The sequence below is a fragment of the Felis catus genome, chromosome B2 (assembly GCF_018350175.1).
Source record: "Felis catus isolate Fca126 chromosome B2, F.catus_Fca126_mat1.0, whole genome shotgun sequence".
Lineage (NCBI taxonomy): Eukaryota > Metazoa > Chordata > Mammalia > Carnivora > Felidae > Felis > Felis catus.
In genome coordinates, this window is record NC_058372.1 from 35716768 (window position 1) to 35731344 (window position 14577).

Below are 14577 nucleotides of genomic sequence, written 5' to 3' on the forward strand. Positions count from 1 at the left end.
ACCCACCTCTACCCAAAGGGAAGAAACAGCTCCTGGAAATGGGGAAATTCAGCTCTTCTGGCAGAACCTTGTTTCCCCTCTAGTATCACTGTGCTTTGCTGGAGGAAACAGGGAGGCAATTAGTGATGTCTTTTTTTTTTTAAACATAATACTTAATTTTATTTTTTTAATTTACATCCAAATTAGTTAGCATCTAGTGCAACAATGATTTCAGGAGTAGATTCCTTAGTGTCCCTTACCCATTTAGCCCATCCCCCCTCCCACAGCCCCTCCAGGAACCCTCTGTTTGTTCTCCATATTTATGAGTCTCTTATGCTTTGTCCCCCTCCCTTTTTTAAAAATTTTTTTTTAACGTTTATTTATTTTTGAGACAGAGAGAGACAGAGCATGAACAGGGGAGGGGCAGGGAGAGAGGGAGACACAGAATCTGAAACAGGCTCCAGGCTCTGAGCGGTCAGCACAGAGCCCGACGTGGGGCTCGAACTCACGGACCGTGAGATCATGACCTGAGCCGAAGTTGGACGCTTAACCGACCAAGCCATCCAGGCGCCCCCCCCCCCCGTTTTTATATTATTTTTCTTTCCCTTCCCTTATGTTCATTTGTTTTGTCTCTTAAAGTCCTTATATGAGTGAAGTCATATCATATTTGTCTTTCTCTGACTGATTTCACTTAGCATCATACCCTTCAGTTCCATCCACATAGTTGCAAATGGCAAGATTTCATTCTTTTTGATTGCCGAGGATTACTCCCTAGTATATATATACCACACTTTCTTTATCCATTCATCCATCGCTGGACATTTGGGCTCTTTTCATACTTTGCCTATTGTCGATAGTGCTGCTATAAACATGGGGGTGCATGTGTCCCTTTGAAACAGCACACCTGTATCTCTTGGATAAATACCTAGTAGTGCAATTGCTGGGTCATAGGGTAGTTCTATTTTTAGTTTTTTGAGGAACCTCCATACTGTTTTCTAGAGTGGCTGCACCAGCTTGCATTCCCAAGTGATGTCTTTACTCCAGTGCATTCAGGCTCCAGGTGTAAATGTACACAAGGTTTGGGATTTGAGGGATGTTAGACAAAACTGAGTTAGAAATGTCCCAACCACGTAGTCCCCAGGATCCAGAATAAGGGCCCACAGATGTTAAAGGGGAGACCTAAAGAGGAAAAGGTCAGGAAAGTAGGAATGATTCGCATGACTCCTAGGACTAAGCTCTCTTTCCTCAGTGAGTCAATCTAGTTTTCCCAAACTGTCGTCATGTACCATCTTCATGTTTTTTTGCCAAAGTCTGTTCTGTTATTTTACTGAATGCATTTTTTAAAAGTAACCTCTTAAAAAACCTCAATTAGATGTGTGTGTGTGTGTGTGTGTGTGTGTGTGTGTGTATTTAAGATTTTATTTTTAAGTAATTGCTACACCCAATGTGGGGCTCAAACTCACAACTCTGAGGTCAAGATTCACATGCTCTACCGACTGATCCAGCCAGGCGACCCACATTGATATATATATATATATATTTTTTTCTTAATATGAAATTTATTGTCAAATTGGTTTCCATACAACACCCCAGTGCTCATCCCAACAGGTGCCCTCCTCAATACCCATCACCCACCCTCCCCTCCCTCCCACCTCCCATCAACCCTCATATTGTTCTCAGTTTTTAAGAGTCTCTTATGGTTTGGCTCCCTCCCTCTCTAATCATTTTTTTTCCTTCCCCTCCCCCATGGTCTTCTGTTAAGTTTCTCAGGATCCACATAAGAGTGAAAACATATGGTATCTGTGTCTCTCTGTATGACTTATTTCTCTTAGCATAGCACTCTCCAGTTCCATCCACGTTGCTACAAAAGGCCATATTTCATTCTTTCTCATTGCCACATAGTATTCCATTGTGTATATAAACCACAATTTCTTTATCCATTCATCAGATGATGGACATTTAGGCTCTTGCCATAATTCCACATTGATATTTTATCTTTTTTTTTTTAATTTTTTTAATGTTTATTTTTGAGAGGGAGAGAGAGAGAGAGAGCATGAGTGGGGGAGGGGCAGAGAGAGAGAGGAAGACACAGAATCCGACGCAGGCTCCAGGCTCTGAGCCGTCAGCACAGAGCCCGACGCGGGGCTCGAACTCACAAACTGTGAGATCATGACCTGAGCTGAAGTCGGACACTTAACCGACTGAGCCACCCAGGCTCCCCACATTGATATTTTAAAGTAAACCTCATCACTTCTGTAAATTAGAAGTGGAAAGCTAATTATCATTTGCCAAAAACAGAGGAAGTAACCTTAAAAGTAAACACAGTGAAAAAAACAAAACTCTCTTATCAAGAAAATTCTAAACCAGCTGATGTTGCTTGCAAACATGTTGATCTGAGGCTGTCCTCTCTTTGTTAAAAAATAGTCTTAAAGACAGAGTAGCACCATACTGAGACTGTCTCCTTTAGGCTAGCTGAAGGACTTTAACAGAATGAAAAAGGAACATCTCATTCATTCTGGAACTTGATGTTTCATGCTACATATGGACTGCCTAAAATTATCTCTGGTTCTGCCAGGAGTTCATGTCCTACTCTAAGGAATAGTTTAGGTTATGTTACCGTAGCAGATTAACTCTGGAATCTCAGTGGATTGTCACAACAAAGGTTCATTTATTCCTTTCTCATGCTACGTGTCCAGAGTGGAGTTGAGTGGGAGTGGAGGGCAGGCTCTACCCTACGCAGTCACTCTGCTTCCCAGGTGAGGGAGGCGCCTGGCCAGTTACCACAGTAGAAGAAAGCTTATAGAGAGAGAACTCATCCCTGTGCTTGTCTGCTTTGGCTTTGGAGTGATTTCCTCACTTCTCTCCTCAGCTTATTGGCCAGAACTAGTCTTCTAGCCTTGTCTGAATACGGGGCGGGGGTGGGGGGCTGGGAAGTATAGGGGAGCACATGGGATATTTGGTGAGCATTTTTGTCTCTGTTCCATCAGGCTCTGCAGTATAGTAGTGCTGGTCTAGATGCCTCTAGATGAGGAATGGATACAGCTGTTTTTATTTGTAGAAGGTAAAGATTATATACCAACTAGTTTGTCATACTGTTCATATTAAGCCAGTGAAGGTGGTCAGAAGTGTCAGATCATTCCCTGGTAATGATGTCTCCTTTCTTAAAGCTTCATCAAAGAACGGTCAAAAGTCAACGCGGTTCCTTTGAAGACTAAGAAGGCCTCCAGTTTCCATGAGTTTGCCCGGAATACCAGTGATGCTTGGGACATTGGCGATGATGAGGAAGAGGACTTTTCCTCCCCTTCTTTCCAAACTCTAAACTCAAAAGTTGCTCTGGCGACCGCAGCCCAAGTCCTAGAAAACCACAGCAAGCTGAGGGTGAAACCAGAACGCTCCCAGTCAACAACATCCGATGTTCCTGCCAGCTACAAGGTCATAAAGTCCAGCAGTGACGCTCAGCTGTCCAGAAATTCCAGTAAGTCCGTCCTGCTCCCTTCCACAGCCTCACCCTTTCCAGCAGAGTGCACCTCAAATGAACAGTTTTTCTCTAGGGCATTACTCAGATCTTCCATCGAATGGTAAATGCGAAAGCTCAAGCCCGAGCCCAATGGGTCACAGACCCTGCTTGTTCCGCCCCCACACCTTGATGGCTCCTTGGGGCTTCACTGGCTGACACCCCATTTTTGCCTGCCGTTTTGTTCTTCCGTTCCCTGTGATGGGGTCTAGAACTTTTGCTCTTTGGTTGCTTCACATTTCTTTGGGCCTGGTCAGGTTTGAGATTATTGACTCGTGTATGTAAAGTTGTTAGTGGCTGAATTTCACAAACGTGTGGCACTGTTGTTTGGCCTGTTCGGCCCTGGGGAGCAGTCACTAGTAAGGTTGTTCCTTTCCCGTTCCTAAGGAATGGAGCAACATGTGCCCGGAGGCTCTGTGTCACAGCCTCAGGTTGGGGGCGGGGTGGGAGGAGACGCGCCTTCTGTTTCTTTTTGGGAAACTGGCTTCTGCAAGTGGTTGAGGTAATGGTGGTTTTATCAGATGTTTGGGGTCTCTCAGTGTACCCTCTTAACTATCCATTGCTGTATGTAATTTTGCTCTAGAGGGTTTTATGGAAGCCAGTTATTCTGAGTCGGAGAGGGAAGTGTCATTATTCCAGTGAAAGTTAGAATGGCTGACTGGTAAAGGGCGAAGGGAAGTGGAAGAATGTCAGAGCCTGGCGTGTGTCCCGACTCGTGCTCTAAGAGAACAACTTATGCAGTTTCAGAATAAGCACGTGGTCATGAACTTAGGCTGTGAGGCTGTTAAAATGCCACAGCCATTTTCCATCGCCGATCGGGCTCCAGGTTCCACCTTCAGTGCCGTGCCCACGTGGGTGTTCTGTGTTGATTGACTGGCCGTAGCTATAGGCTGTTGGAAGTGTCCGTATGCTGTGATTGAGGGTCTTAAAGGATCTCAAGTGTGAGGAAGCACCCCCCTCCCCGCCCCCATCCCTAGTAAAGATGCAGCCCTCATACAGCCAGGACCGTCCAGAACATTCCCTTTATGAGGTCCCCTCCTGTGAACATCATGTGTTAATCTGTGATATCAGCGGTGCACATCGCTCTCAGGCCCCCAGTGTGTGGTCTGTGTTTCCTAGGCCCCAGGTTACACTAGGCATCCCAGCCAAATACCCTGTGACTGTTGCTTCTGTAAACCTTCTAGTTGTGCATGTTGCTGAGTGCTCATCTTTTTTTTTTTTCCCAAGAGAGGATTTCTTTATTTTTTATTAAAAAAAAATTTTTTTTTAAGTTCATTTATTTTTGAGAGAGAGACAGAGCATGAACAGGGGAGGGGCAGAGAGAGAGGGAGACACAGAATCCAAAGCAGGCTCCAGGCTCTGAGCTGTCAGCACAGAGCCCAACACGGAGCTCGAACTCACAAACCACGAGATCACGACCTGAGCTGACATTGGACACTTAACCAACTGAGCCACCCAGGCGCCCTGTCTTTCTTTATTTTTTGAAAAATGTTTATTTTGAGAGAGAGAGAGAGAGAGAGAGAGAGCATGCATGCAAGCAGGGGAGGGGCAGAGAGAGAGGGAGAGAGAATCCCAAGCAGACTCCATGCTGTTAACACAGAGCCTGACATGAGGCTTGATCTCACAAACTGTGAGATCATGACCCGAACCAAATGCTTAACCAGCTGAGCCACCCAGGAACCCCTCATCATTTAATTCTTGTTGTGAGTCCTGCCTTTTTTTTTTAAATTTTATTTTTTATTTTTAAAAATTTACATCCAGGGGCGCCTGGGTGGCGCAGCCGGTTAAGCGTCCGACTTCGGCCAGGTCACGATCTCGCGGTCCAGGAGTTCGAGCCCCGCGTCAGGCTCTGGGCTGATGGCTCAGAGCCTGGAGCCTGTTTCCGATTCTGTGTCTCCCTCTCTCTCTGCCCCTCCCCCGTTCATGCTCTGTCTCTCTCTGTCCCAAAAATAAATAAAAAACGTTGAAAAAAAAAATTAAAAAAAAAATTTACATCCAAATTAGTTAGCATATAGTGAAACAATGATTTCAGGAGTAGATTCCTTAATGCCCCTTACCCATTTAGCCCATTTTTTTTTTTTTAATGTTTATTTTTGAGAGAAGAGAGAACATGAGCGGGGAAGGGGCAGAGACAGTGGGATAAGATCTGAAGCAGGATCCGTGCTGACAGCACAGAGCCAGATGTGGGGCTTGAACACATGAACTTCGAGATCATGACCTGAGCCGAAGTCAGATGCTTAATTGACTGAGCCACTCAGGTTCCTTGTGACTCCTCCTTTTTAAGGCCCAGATAGATAAAAGAACATGCAATAGTTATGGAAGGACAGTCAGAATTTAAAACTGACTTTACTTTGGGGTAGTAAAATAAATAAGGATCTTGGAATCAGACAGACCTAAGGTGGCATCTCAGGTCTCACTAGCAAATCACTTTTAACCTCTCTGAGCTGTGGTTTCTTCATCTGTAAAGTAATAATTCCTACCATATGTTGCAAGAATCAAATGAAAGATCCTATGTAAATGTGACCAGCGTGATGCCTTATACATAGTAGGAGCTCAGGAAATGTCAGTCCTATATTGCTCGTTTCTCCTTCCTGTCATCTGGGTTAGAAATGTCAAGAACCAGCCATGTGGTTCTGCTGGGGTCTGTGTTCCTGTTATTTCAGTCATATCCCAGCAGAATTAAAAGCTGGCTCACCTTGGTGGGAAATGTAGGAGCACAGAGGAACCCAAAACAGGGTTGCCTGGGGCCAGAGCCTCTCACCTGCTGTGCAGGGGATGTTGATGGGCCAAGAACAGCTTCGGGTTGTGCCGTGGATATTGATCCTCTCAGCCCTTGGGCCAGCTGCATGGGGCCTGGGGCTTCAGGCAAGCAGCCACCTGTTTTTATTACATGTGCCCTACTTACATGCCTAACCGACTGAGCCACTCAGGTTCCCTGTGACTCCTGCTTTTTAAGGCCCAGATAGATAAAGAATATGAAACAGTTATGAAAGGACAGTCAGAATTTAACTCACTGCTTACGTGCTCTGTGATGTGGAAAGGGAAGGCAAACACTACCTTAGACCGTGTTGCCCCCACATTCAGTATTAGGCACGAAGACACATCCCAGGTTGGGGTAGAAAGAAAACATTTGATTTCCATCCAGAGTTGCCAAAAAAGTTGTCACAGTTGCTACGGCCTCTGGAGACTGTTAGCACATAAGATGCCTTGGGAGCCTGTGATAAAAATGCAGCCCTTCCCCCGGGCAGACGGTTTCCATCCCCTGGCTGCCCCCAGCGGGCACCTTGGGGCAGCGCGCCAGCTGCTCGGACCCGGTTCTGGCGGAGGGGCCAGTACTGAACAGCCAGCTCAGGGTCCCTCCACGTCCATGCTCTACATTGCCGCCTGTTCTCTTTCTCTTTCATTGTCACAGGTGACACATGCCTGAGGAATCCACTCCACAAACAGCAGTCACTCCCTCTCCGACCCATCATCCCCCTGGTTGCCCGCATCTCGGACCAGAATGCTTCCGGGGCGCCCCCGATGACCGTCCGGGAGAAAACCCGCCTAGAAAAATTCCGTCAGCTTCTCTCCAGCCACAACACTGACTTAGGTGAGTCCCCACGAGCCCCGGGCAAGGTAGGACCTCTTGGTGACTGGAATTCTCAGAGACCTGGAAGCTATTGCTCTTTATTCTTCCTTCTTTTACTTTTCCAGCATCTCCTGATCTGGTGCCCATTGCAGTGACCTGCAGGTATTAAGTCAGAAGTATGTTACTAGAAATTAGGGACCAAATTAGGTGGGACTGGATTCTGCGGCCCGTAGACCATAGTGTAGCTGTTCTGGCTTTGGTCTCCTCTGCCTCGAGGCAACTCTGACTCAGATCCACACCCACGGGTCTCTCTTTGCCCCCCCTGAGTCTGATCTCCGAGCTGACTGCATCACTACTGCAGAGCCGTGTCTTCGCCACTTTGCTGCTCAGGGCTGTTGTCTGGGGCTTTCTCCCCGTGCTTGTCGTAGCCGCTGCTGCTGCTGGTGGTGGTGGTCTTTCTTGAATGGTGGGAGGAATCAGGCAGTGCTGGCTCAGGGTTGTCTTAGGGCATTTGTGGGAAGGGCTAATCCAATCAAGCCGTTGTCCGTTTGCAGATGAACTGAGGAAGTGTAGCTGGCCGGGGGTTCCCAGGGAGGTTCGACCCATAACCTGGAGACTCCTGTCGGTGAGTTCTGCCCGCTGTGTAGAGAAGCGTGAGCCTCACACAGCCCTTCTTACCTGCTGAGGTTAGTGTGGGCACATTCATCTTACTGCATAGACTCCTCCAGTCCCACTGGGCGTGGCAGATCTGTGGGACTGTCATCTTATTTCTGCCCCTAAATAAACACATCCTTGCGAGTTATTCACGCACGTATGGAAGAGCACAGCTTTTCCCTGTTGGTGTATCCCCCCTTGCTCAACGCCAGGGAGAAAGAGCGTAGTGAGGTAGGGATCTCAGCACTTGTTTGGACAGGCTCCCACACTCCCCAGACTTCACTCTTTCCTCAGTAGGAATAACCAGAGTGGTGGAAAGCGACTCTGGCACTGTGAGGAGGTGAGACATGGGCCTCCCCCAGGAGCCTGCACCAGTCCCGCTCTCACTGAGGGCAGAGCACTGTGCCAGCGTCTGGGATAGGGACGCTCGGACTTCCTGAGCCTGTCACGTTCGTTCATTCATTCATTCATCTAGCAAGGAATTATTGAGGGCCTGCTGTCTGCCAGGCATGGTGCCAGCAGCTGCGGGGATACACAACAATGAACGAAGCCTGGTCCCTGCTCTGCAGGCCCTGCCTGGGGAATGTATTACATAAATGTCTGCGAGAGGAAGTGACTCTTTCCTCGGTGTTCCCCACGAGTCCCGATCCTGCAGCCATGTAATCACTGCCTCCGCCACTTCTAATAAGTTTGAATGCCAACCAGAGTAGATTTGGTCGTGGTTTCGGGAACGGGAGCCGCACGAGTTGAGAGTGGGCTCTAGACCAGGAGTGAGAAGGAAAGTTGGCCTGAAGCTTTGGCTAGGCGGGAGGCTGCTGCCAGAAGTTCCGTGTCTGCGCGTTGTGGCTGCCCGTGTCACAGATTCCATTCAGCTTTCTAAGCTGGCAGTTCTGAATGTTAGCGTGGAGAAGAATGTGCGACTGGCACAGACTTCCAAGGCACACCCCTGGGATGTGCCGTAGAGGTGGCCGTAGGGCTGGGATTCCCGGAAGTATCGCCTTGCACACACGCAGCCCTCCAGAGGCCCCCACTCGGGTCCAGTTCCCTCCCACTGACCTAGATTCATTGCTCTGCCGAGCCAGCTCCGGGGCGCTCACCAGCAGCACGCACTGCAACTACAGTGCAGGGCCGCGGGAGTGTGCACGTAACCCTGGGAAAGCTGGCCTGGCTTCATCTGCCCACATGTGGGTCTCATTGAAGAAGGAGAGAGCAGACGCTGGGCGGCCGGACCCAAGAAGGGAGGATTCTTGTGCTCTTGGCAGCTGTCCTTCCGCCCCTTTGACGGTTGCCAAGCCAATCCTTAGGCTCAAATAAAAATTAAGGACTCGTGCAACCAACGTGTGTCCCCGTCTAACCACGGTCCTGTCTGTAGGGCTATCTCCCAGCAAACACCGAGAGGAGGAAGTTGACCCTGCAGCGGAAGCGGGAGGAATATTTTGGCTTCATTGAGCAGTATTATGACTCTCGAAATGAGGAACATCACCAGGATACCTACCGACAGGTACAGTCATCACCTTTTTGGTTACGAATCATAATTGTCAGGTGGATCTCCTGGGAGAACTGTCGTAGTGCAGGATTTCCGAGTCTTCAGGCTTTGGTATGCTGGTTAGGAATTAAATTTATTCCCAGAACTGCTTCCCCTGTTTCTAATGAGTAGCTCTGATTTTAGCCATTTTAAATAGAGTTTTTGTTTTTTTTTTTTTTTTTTGCACTGATCAGTGGCATTGCTTCTCCAACTTCCACATGCATACAAATCATCCAGGGTCTTGATAAAATCCCACCCAAGCGTTATGATAAGATGCAGATTCTGATTCAGTGGGTCTGGGTTGAGACCTTCACTTCTGACAAACTCCCAGGCGGTGTCAGCTCTACTGGTCCCAGACCGCAAGTAGTAAGGGTCCCGGGGCACAGAGTGAAAGAGAGGCTCACTCAGGAGTGGTCCAGTCCCTCTAGACTGTGTGACATTAGCATGTCCACCTGGCAGCTAGTGCCGTTTCAGCACCCATGTCTGCCCGTGTGTCTGCAGGAGCAGTAGTTACCAGCAGGCTCGGCAGGCAGTGTTCCATCACCCTCACGGTGGTCCCCACCGCCTGCCAAAAGAGGAGGGGAGGAAGAAGAGGGGCGAGGGGAAAAGCCCGGGTTGCTGGCAGCTGTCTTCAGGAAGCCTCAAGAGCCAAAGTAGCTTCTGCTGCTGTCGCCGCCACGGTCCTTGGGATCGATCGTTAAGGCTCGGAGAAATCCTGAAGCTGAAACCAGCTGTCGTGACCTCTTTGGTAACAGAAGTGAGGGCTTGGCAGTGACAGTTACTGAATGCCGGCTCCCTCTGGTTCCCAAGCCAGTCACGTGTCTGCCACTTTCAGAGCTCTCTCCGCTCTTGGGAACTATTGATGAGTAAGACTCTGAAAGAGGGACGCACATTTTGATCATGCCTGTTGAGTAAGCACCAGCCCAGAGTGAAACAGACTCCAGGGCGATTCTCTTAGGCCGTGGGTTCTTTAGGTCGTGAAGCCCGTTGCTGTTCGACATAAGTGGTTTATCTGCGGAGGTTTCCTCAGTTTCAGTAAGCTACTGCTGTCATGGAAACGTATTCCAGATGGACAGGTGGGCTTAATTAGACTCTTCTGGTATGTCCGTCAGTTCTTTCTGAAGATACTGTGCTGTCACTCTTACCCCCTTGATTCGCAGGTCTTAAGAAAATACCTTCTCAAAAGAACAAACTGGCATTTGTGTTTTTAGACATGACTTCTCTTTTTCAGATTCACATCGACATTCCAAGGACAAATCCTCTCATTCCATTGTTCCAGCAGCCGCTTGTACAGGAGGTAAGGGAAGTACTTAACCGTTCTCGGCCCTTCTCCGCTCCATGCCTCCACAGCACCTGTTCTGCATGTATGTGTCCTAGACCTCCCTCCGGCCGTGGGCAGGTGTGTGGCTAATCATGGGGGTACCTTCTGTTCGGATACGGAGCTGTGGAGAGCTCTGGATACGGAGCTGTGGAGAGCTCTTTCTTGTGCATTCTCGTTTGTTCTCCTCGACAAATCTATGGGTCAGGTCACACTCTGAGAAGTTAAGGGACTTATCCGGGGCTTTAAGGCCACACTGTAACAGGATGAAGGCTAGAACTCATACCTCAGAATTCCTAGTCCTGTGTTTGCTCTACTTTATCAAGCTGGGCTAGTGATGGTCTTTTTATTGTGGTAAGTGTGTGTAACATGAAATGTCCCATTTTAACCCTTTTTAAGTGCACAGTTCAGCGGCATCAAGTACATTCACACTGTGGTATGACCACCACCTGTCTTTATGACTTTTTTCGTCTGCCCAAACAGAAACTTTGTATCCATTAAATAATAATTCTGGGGGCGCCTGGTGGCTCAGTCAGTTGAGCGTCTGACTCTTGGTTTCAGCTCAGATCGTGATTCCAGGGTCATGGGATCAAGCCCCACGTTGGGCTCCATGCTGACATCAGGGAGCCTGCTGGGGATTTTCTCTCTCCTTCTGTCTCTGCCCCTCCCCTCCTCTCTCAAAATGAATAAACATTAAAAAAATAATAATAATTCTCCATCCCCAACAACCACCATCCTACTTTCTGTCTCTATGAGTTTGAATATTTCAGGTACTTCAAACAAGTAAGACCATATATTGTCGGTCCTTGCGTTACTGGCTTATTTCACTTGGCATGATAATATCTTCAGAGTTCATCTATGTTGTAACGTGTGTCAGAATTTCCTTCCTCTTAAAACTGAATAATATTCGTTATTTGTGTGTAACACAAATTGTCCGTCTACTCTGTCATCTGTGGACAGTTGGATTGCTTCCACTTTGGGTATTATGTCTGTTTGAGTCCCTGTTTTAAATCCTTCTGAGAATATACCCAGAAGTTGAAGTAGTCATGATATTGTGAAACCTGACAAGTCCACGAAACGCATAGAAGGTCTCAGTGGGACTGTTATCTTTTGACCCAAGCAGTAATTATAACCTCCTTGAGACTAGGGATTTCCTTAGCAGCTTCACGGTAGCTAGGATGCTGGGTGTAAGTGCTCTCTGAATCCTGTTTTCAGTTTTCCTTGGAATAGAGAGGGACGGTGGTAAAAATGCTCAAAATAATTTCTATTTGACTTTAGATTATATTCATAATTCTATTTAAATGCAGATCTCCACTGGTGGGATCCCTCATGACTTACCAGTAGCATTAAGAAGATTTGAAGGGGGTGGTGACAGCATTATTTTAACTCTAAGATTCAGCTCAAAGGAAGCGGAAGACCCATTGAGCGTCCCTTTGTGCCTCCCATTGTTTCCCACGGCTCAGCCCTGCTTATGCTTTAACTTGGAGATGTTCAGATACTTTTCTTTTTTTTTTTATTTTTTATTTTTTTTAATGTTTATTTATTTTTGAGACAGAGACAGAGCATGAATGGGGGAGGGGCAGAGAGAGAGGGAGACACAGAATCAGAAGCAGGCTCCAGGCTCTGAGCCATCAGCCCAGAGCCTGACGCGGGGCTTGAACTCACGAACTGTGAGATCGTGACCTGAGCTGAAGTCGGACGCCCAACCGACTGAGCCACCCAGGCGCCCCCAGATACTTTTCTTTTACCTGCGCGTGCTTACTGTAAACTTGGAGACAGGGAACGCGGTTTGTTTAACATGCTTCTAGTAGTAGAATCTGAATACAAAGAAGGGAACTCAAACTACATTCTTTCCATTTTGTCTTGAATCATCTTTGCTTCTAGCTGGCTATAGTCCTCTCACAGAGTATTACTTAAAATGCCGACCAAGGAGCAGAGAACTAAGCAACACAGAATACTGAAAGGCTTGCTTTGCATGTCTGAAAGGTAACTTGAGAATTGACTACAGTAAGGCAGAATTACCCAAGTACAAGAGGTGCAAGAAAAACCTTCAGGGATTATCCTTTCCACTCTTCTCCACAAGGCAAGATTATCCCAGGTTGTTTTCTGTCATGACGGTTCCACGGTCTCCCCTGGTAACCAGGCCTGGTGCCAGGCCATGTCTGTGGCATCTTCACTTGTACAGTGTGTGAGCACCTGCATTGTCCCATCCTTACCAAGCAGGGATGGTCACAGGTCTCCTGATTGTGAGCTGCTGGCCTCCATGCCCTTGGCCACTGTTGAAACCAGTCAGCGAGGATCTGTGTTTTCACGAGGAGCTGACAGTGTGGAGCAGAAGCCCTGGGATTCTCTCTCTCTTTCTGTCTCTGCCCCTCCCCTCCTCTCTCAGAACTAACAGAGACGTCCAGACAGACACAGGCCACAGGAGGCAGGCAGGAGCCCCTTGCGATCTTCCTGAACATGGTGGGTCTAGCCTGAGCTTGGGCTTGTGTTTCAAGGGAGGGAGGAGAGAATGTAAGAGGGCCCCCGTTAAAGTGTTGGGCCTAACCCATGTGAGGATGTCACGCCCTTCCCTCAGCCCCAGAGAGCAAGTGGGCAAGTCTAGTGGAGGCAGAGAGGCCAGCTTGCTTCCTGGTAGGGCTTGTTCTCACTGCTTGTAAGGGCAAGAGTGTTGACAATGGGCGTGTGTCTCATTTCCCTCTGCAGCTGGAAGGCAGACTCAACACGGGGGCTGGGACACATCCTTTATTGTGTCTCTAGATTTTCTACTTCTCTCCTGCGCTAGCTTACCAACTCCAAAACCATACAAGCATTTCCTTCCCGTTGTTTTCCCTGGGGGGCTTTCTTCCTTGCATCTGACCTCTAAGACGGCCTCTTCAGTCTGCCCCCAGAGCCCGTGTGTGTGCGGTGGAGGCCCTCTCATCTCCCGTGCCCCCCAACACGTGGTCACCATCAGCTCTGCCGTCCCTCTGGTGTGGCTCACAGAGACACGAGGCAGCCCAGTCAAAGCCAGTGTAAGGACCGTGTCGGACTGGTAGTTTTGGCCACCAGGATGAAGCCCAGGGAGGAATAGTATCAGAGAAGACGGGGGATAGCTGAGAGCCTAATGAAGGCAGAGGGAGTGTAGCTGAATGGGGCAGGACCAGACTCTGAAAAGGGACCCTAAACATCTTTTCCTTCTCCCCAGTCTAGGTCTCTGGTCTCTTGTGGCTAATATACTTAACCCCGGTGGCTTCCCCATGGAGGCCCGGGCTGATTTCTCTGTTCTCAAATTCCCAGCTGTAGGATTTGGTTTATTTGCTTTCCTTTCCCCAGCAAATGTCTGGGTTGCATCCTGATACACACAATGACTTCCTGCGTTGACAGTTCTCAGTCAGGCTGGGCTAGGAGTAAGTCTAGGTATAAGTTTTCCTCTGTCTCAGCGGGGAGAAAGGGGAGCGTGGTGGGGAAGGCGTTTCTACTCCACATCTTATGATGATAAAAAAAGGTGTGAAAAAGGTATCAGAACTTAGATGTTTTACCATCTTGCTTCTGGAAATCAAGAAATCGTTATCTACAAATGAGAGTGGGGTGGCCTGGGTTGGGGACATCGATAAACAGACCTTTTCCTAAGCCCTTTGTGTCCCTGCCCTTCCCATTTTCCTCATTTTATTTTATTTTTTAATATCCATTTATTTTAGAGAGAGAGAGAGAGAGAGTGCGCGTGTGCACAAGTGGGGGAGGGGCAGAGAGAGAGGGAGACACAGAACCCGTAGCAGGCTTTAGGCTCTGAGCTGTCAGCACAGAGCCCGACATGGGACTTGAACCCCCAAACCGTGAGATCATGACCTGGGCTGAAATCAGATGCTTAACTGACTGAGCCCCCCAGCCCCCCCCCCCCGTTTTTCCCATTTTATATCACAGTGGCTGGATACTGAAAAGAGAAACAAAGGCAAGAACTGTCTATCTACCCCTGCTTAAAAACAACCAGCATCTTAGAAACTTTCTGCATTTATAAACTTCCTTTGTCCCAGAGT

The 14577-nt window shown here is 48.1% G+C and overlaps 1 protein-coding gene across 2 annotated transcripts in view; it reads left to right on the top strand.

Moving 5' to 3' along the window:
* Nucleotides 1-14577, top strand: part of TBC1D22B (TBC1 domain family member 22B) — an 80622-nt gene that overhangs the window by 25247 nt on the left and 40798 nt on the right. For both annotated transcript variants that reach the window (XM_045057467.1, XM_006931682.5), the window contains exons 3-7: nucleotides 3147-3454; nucleotides 6906-7085; nucleotides 7619-7689; nucleotides 9091-9219; nucleotides 10475-10540. In XM_045057467.1, coding sequence (XP_044913402.1) covers nucleotides 3147-3454; nucleotides 6906-7085; nucleotides 7619-7689; nucleotides 9091-9219; nucleotides 10475-10540 — 754 coding nt within the window. The remainder of the gene's footprint in view (nucleotides 1-3146; nucleotides 3455-6905; nucleotides 7086-7618; nucleotides 7690-9090; nucleotides 9220-10474; nucleotides 10541-14577) is intronic.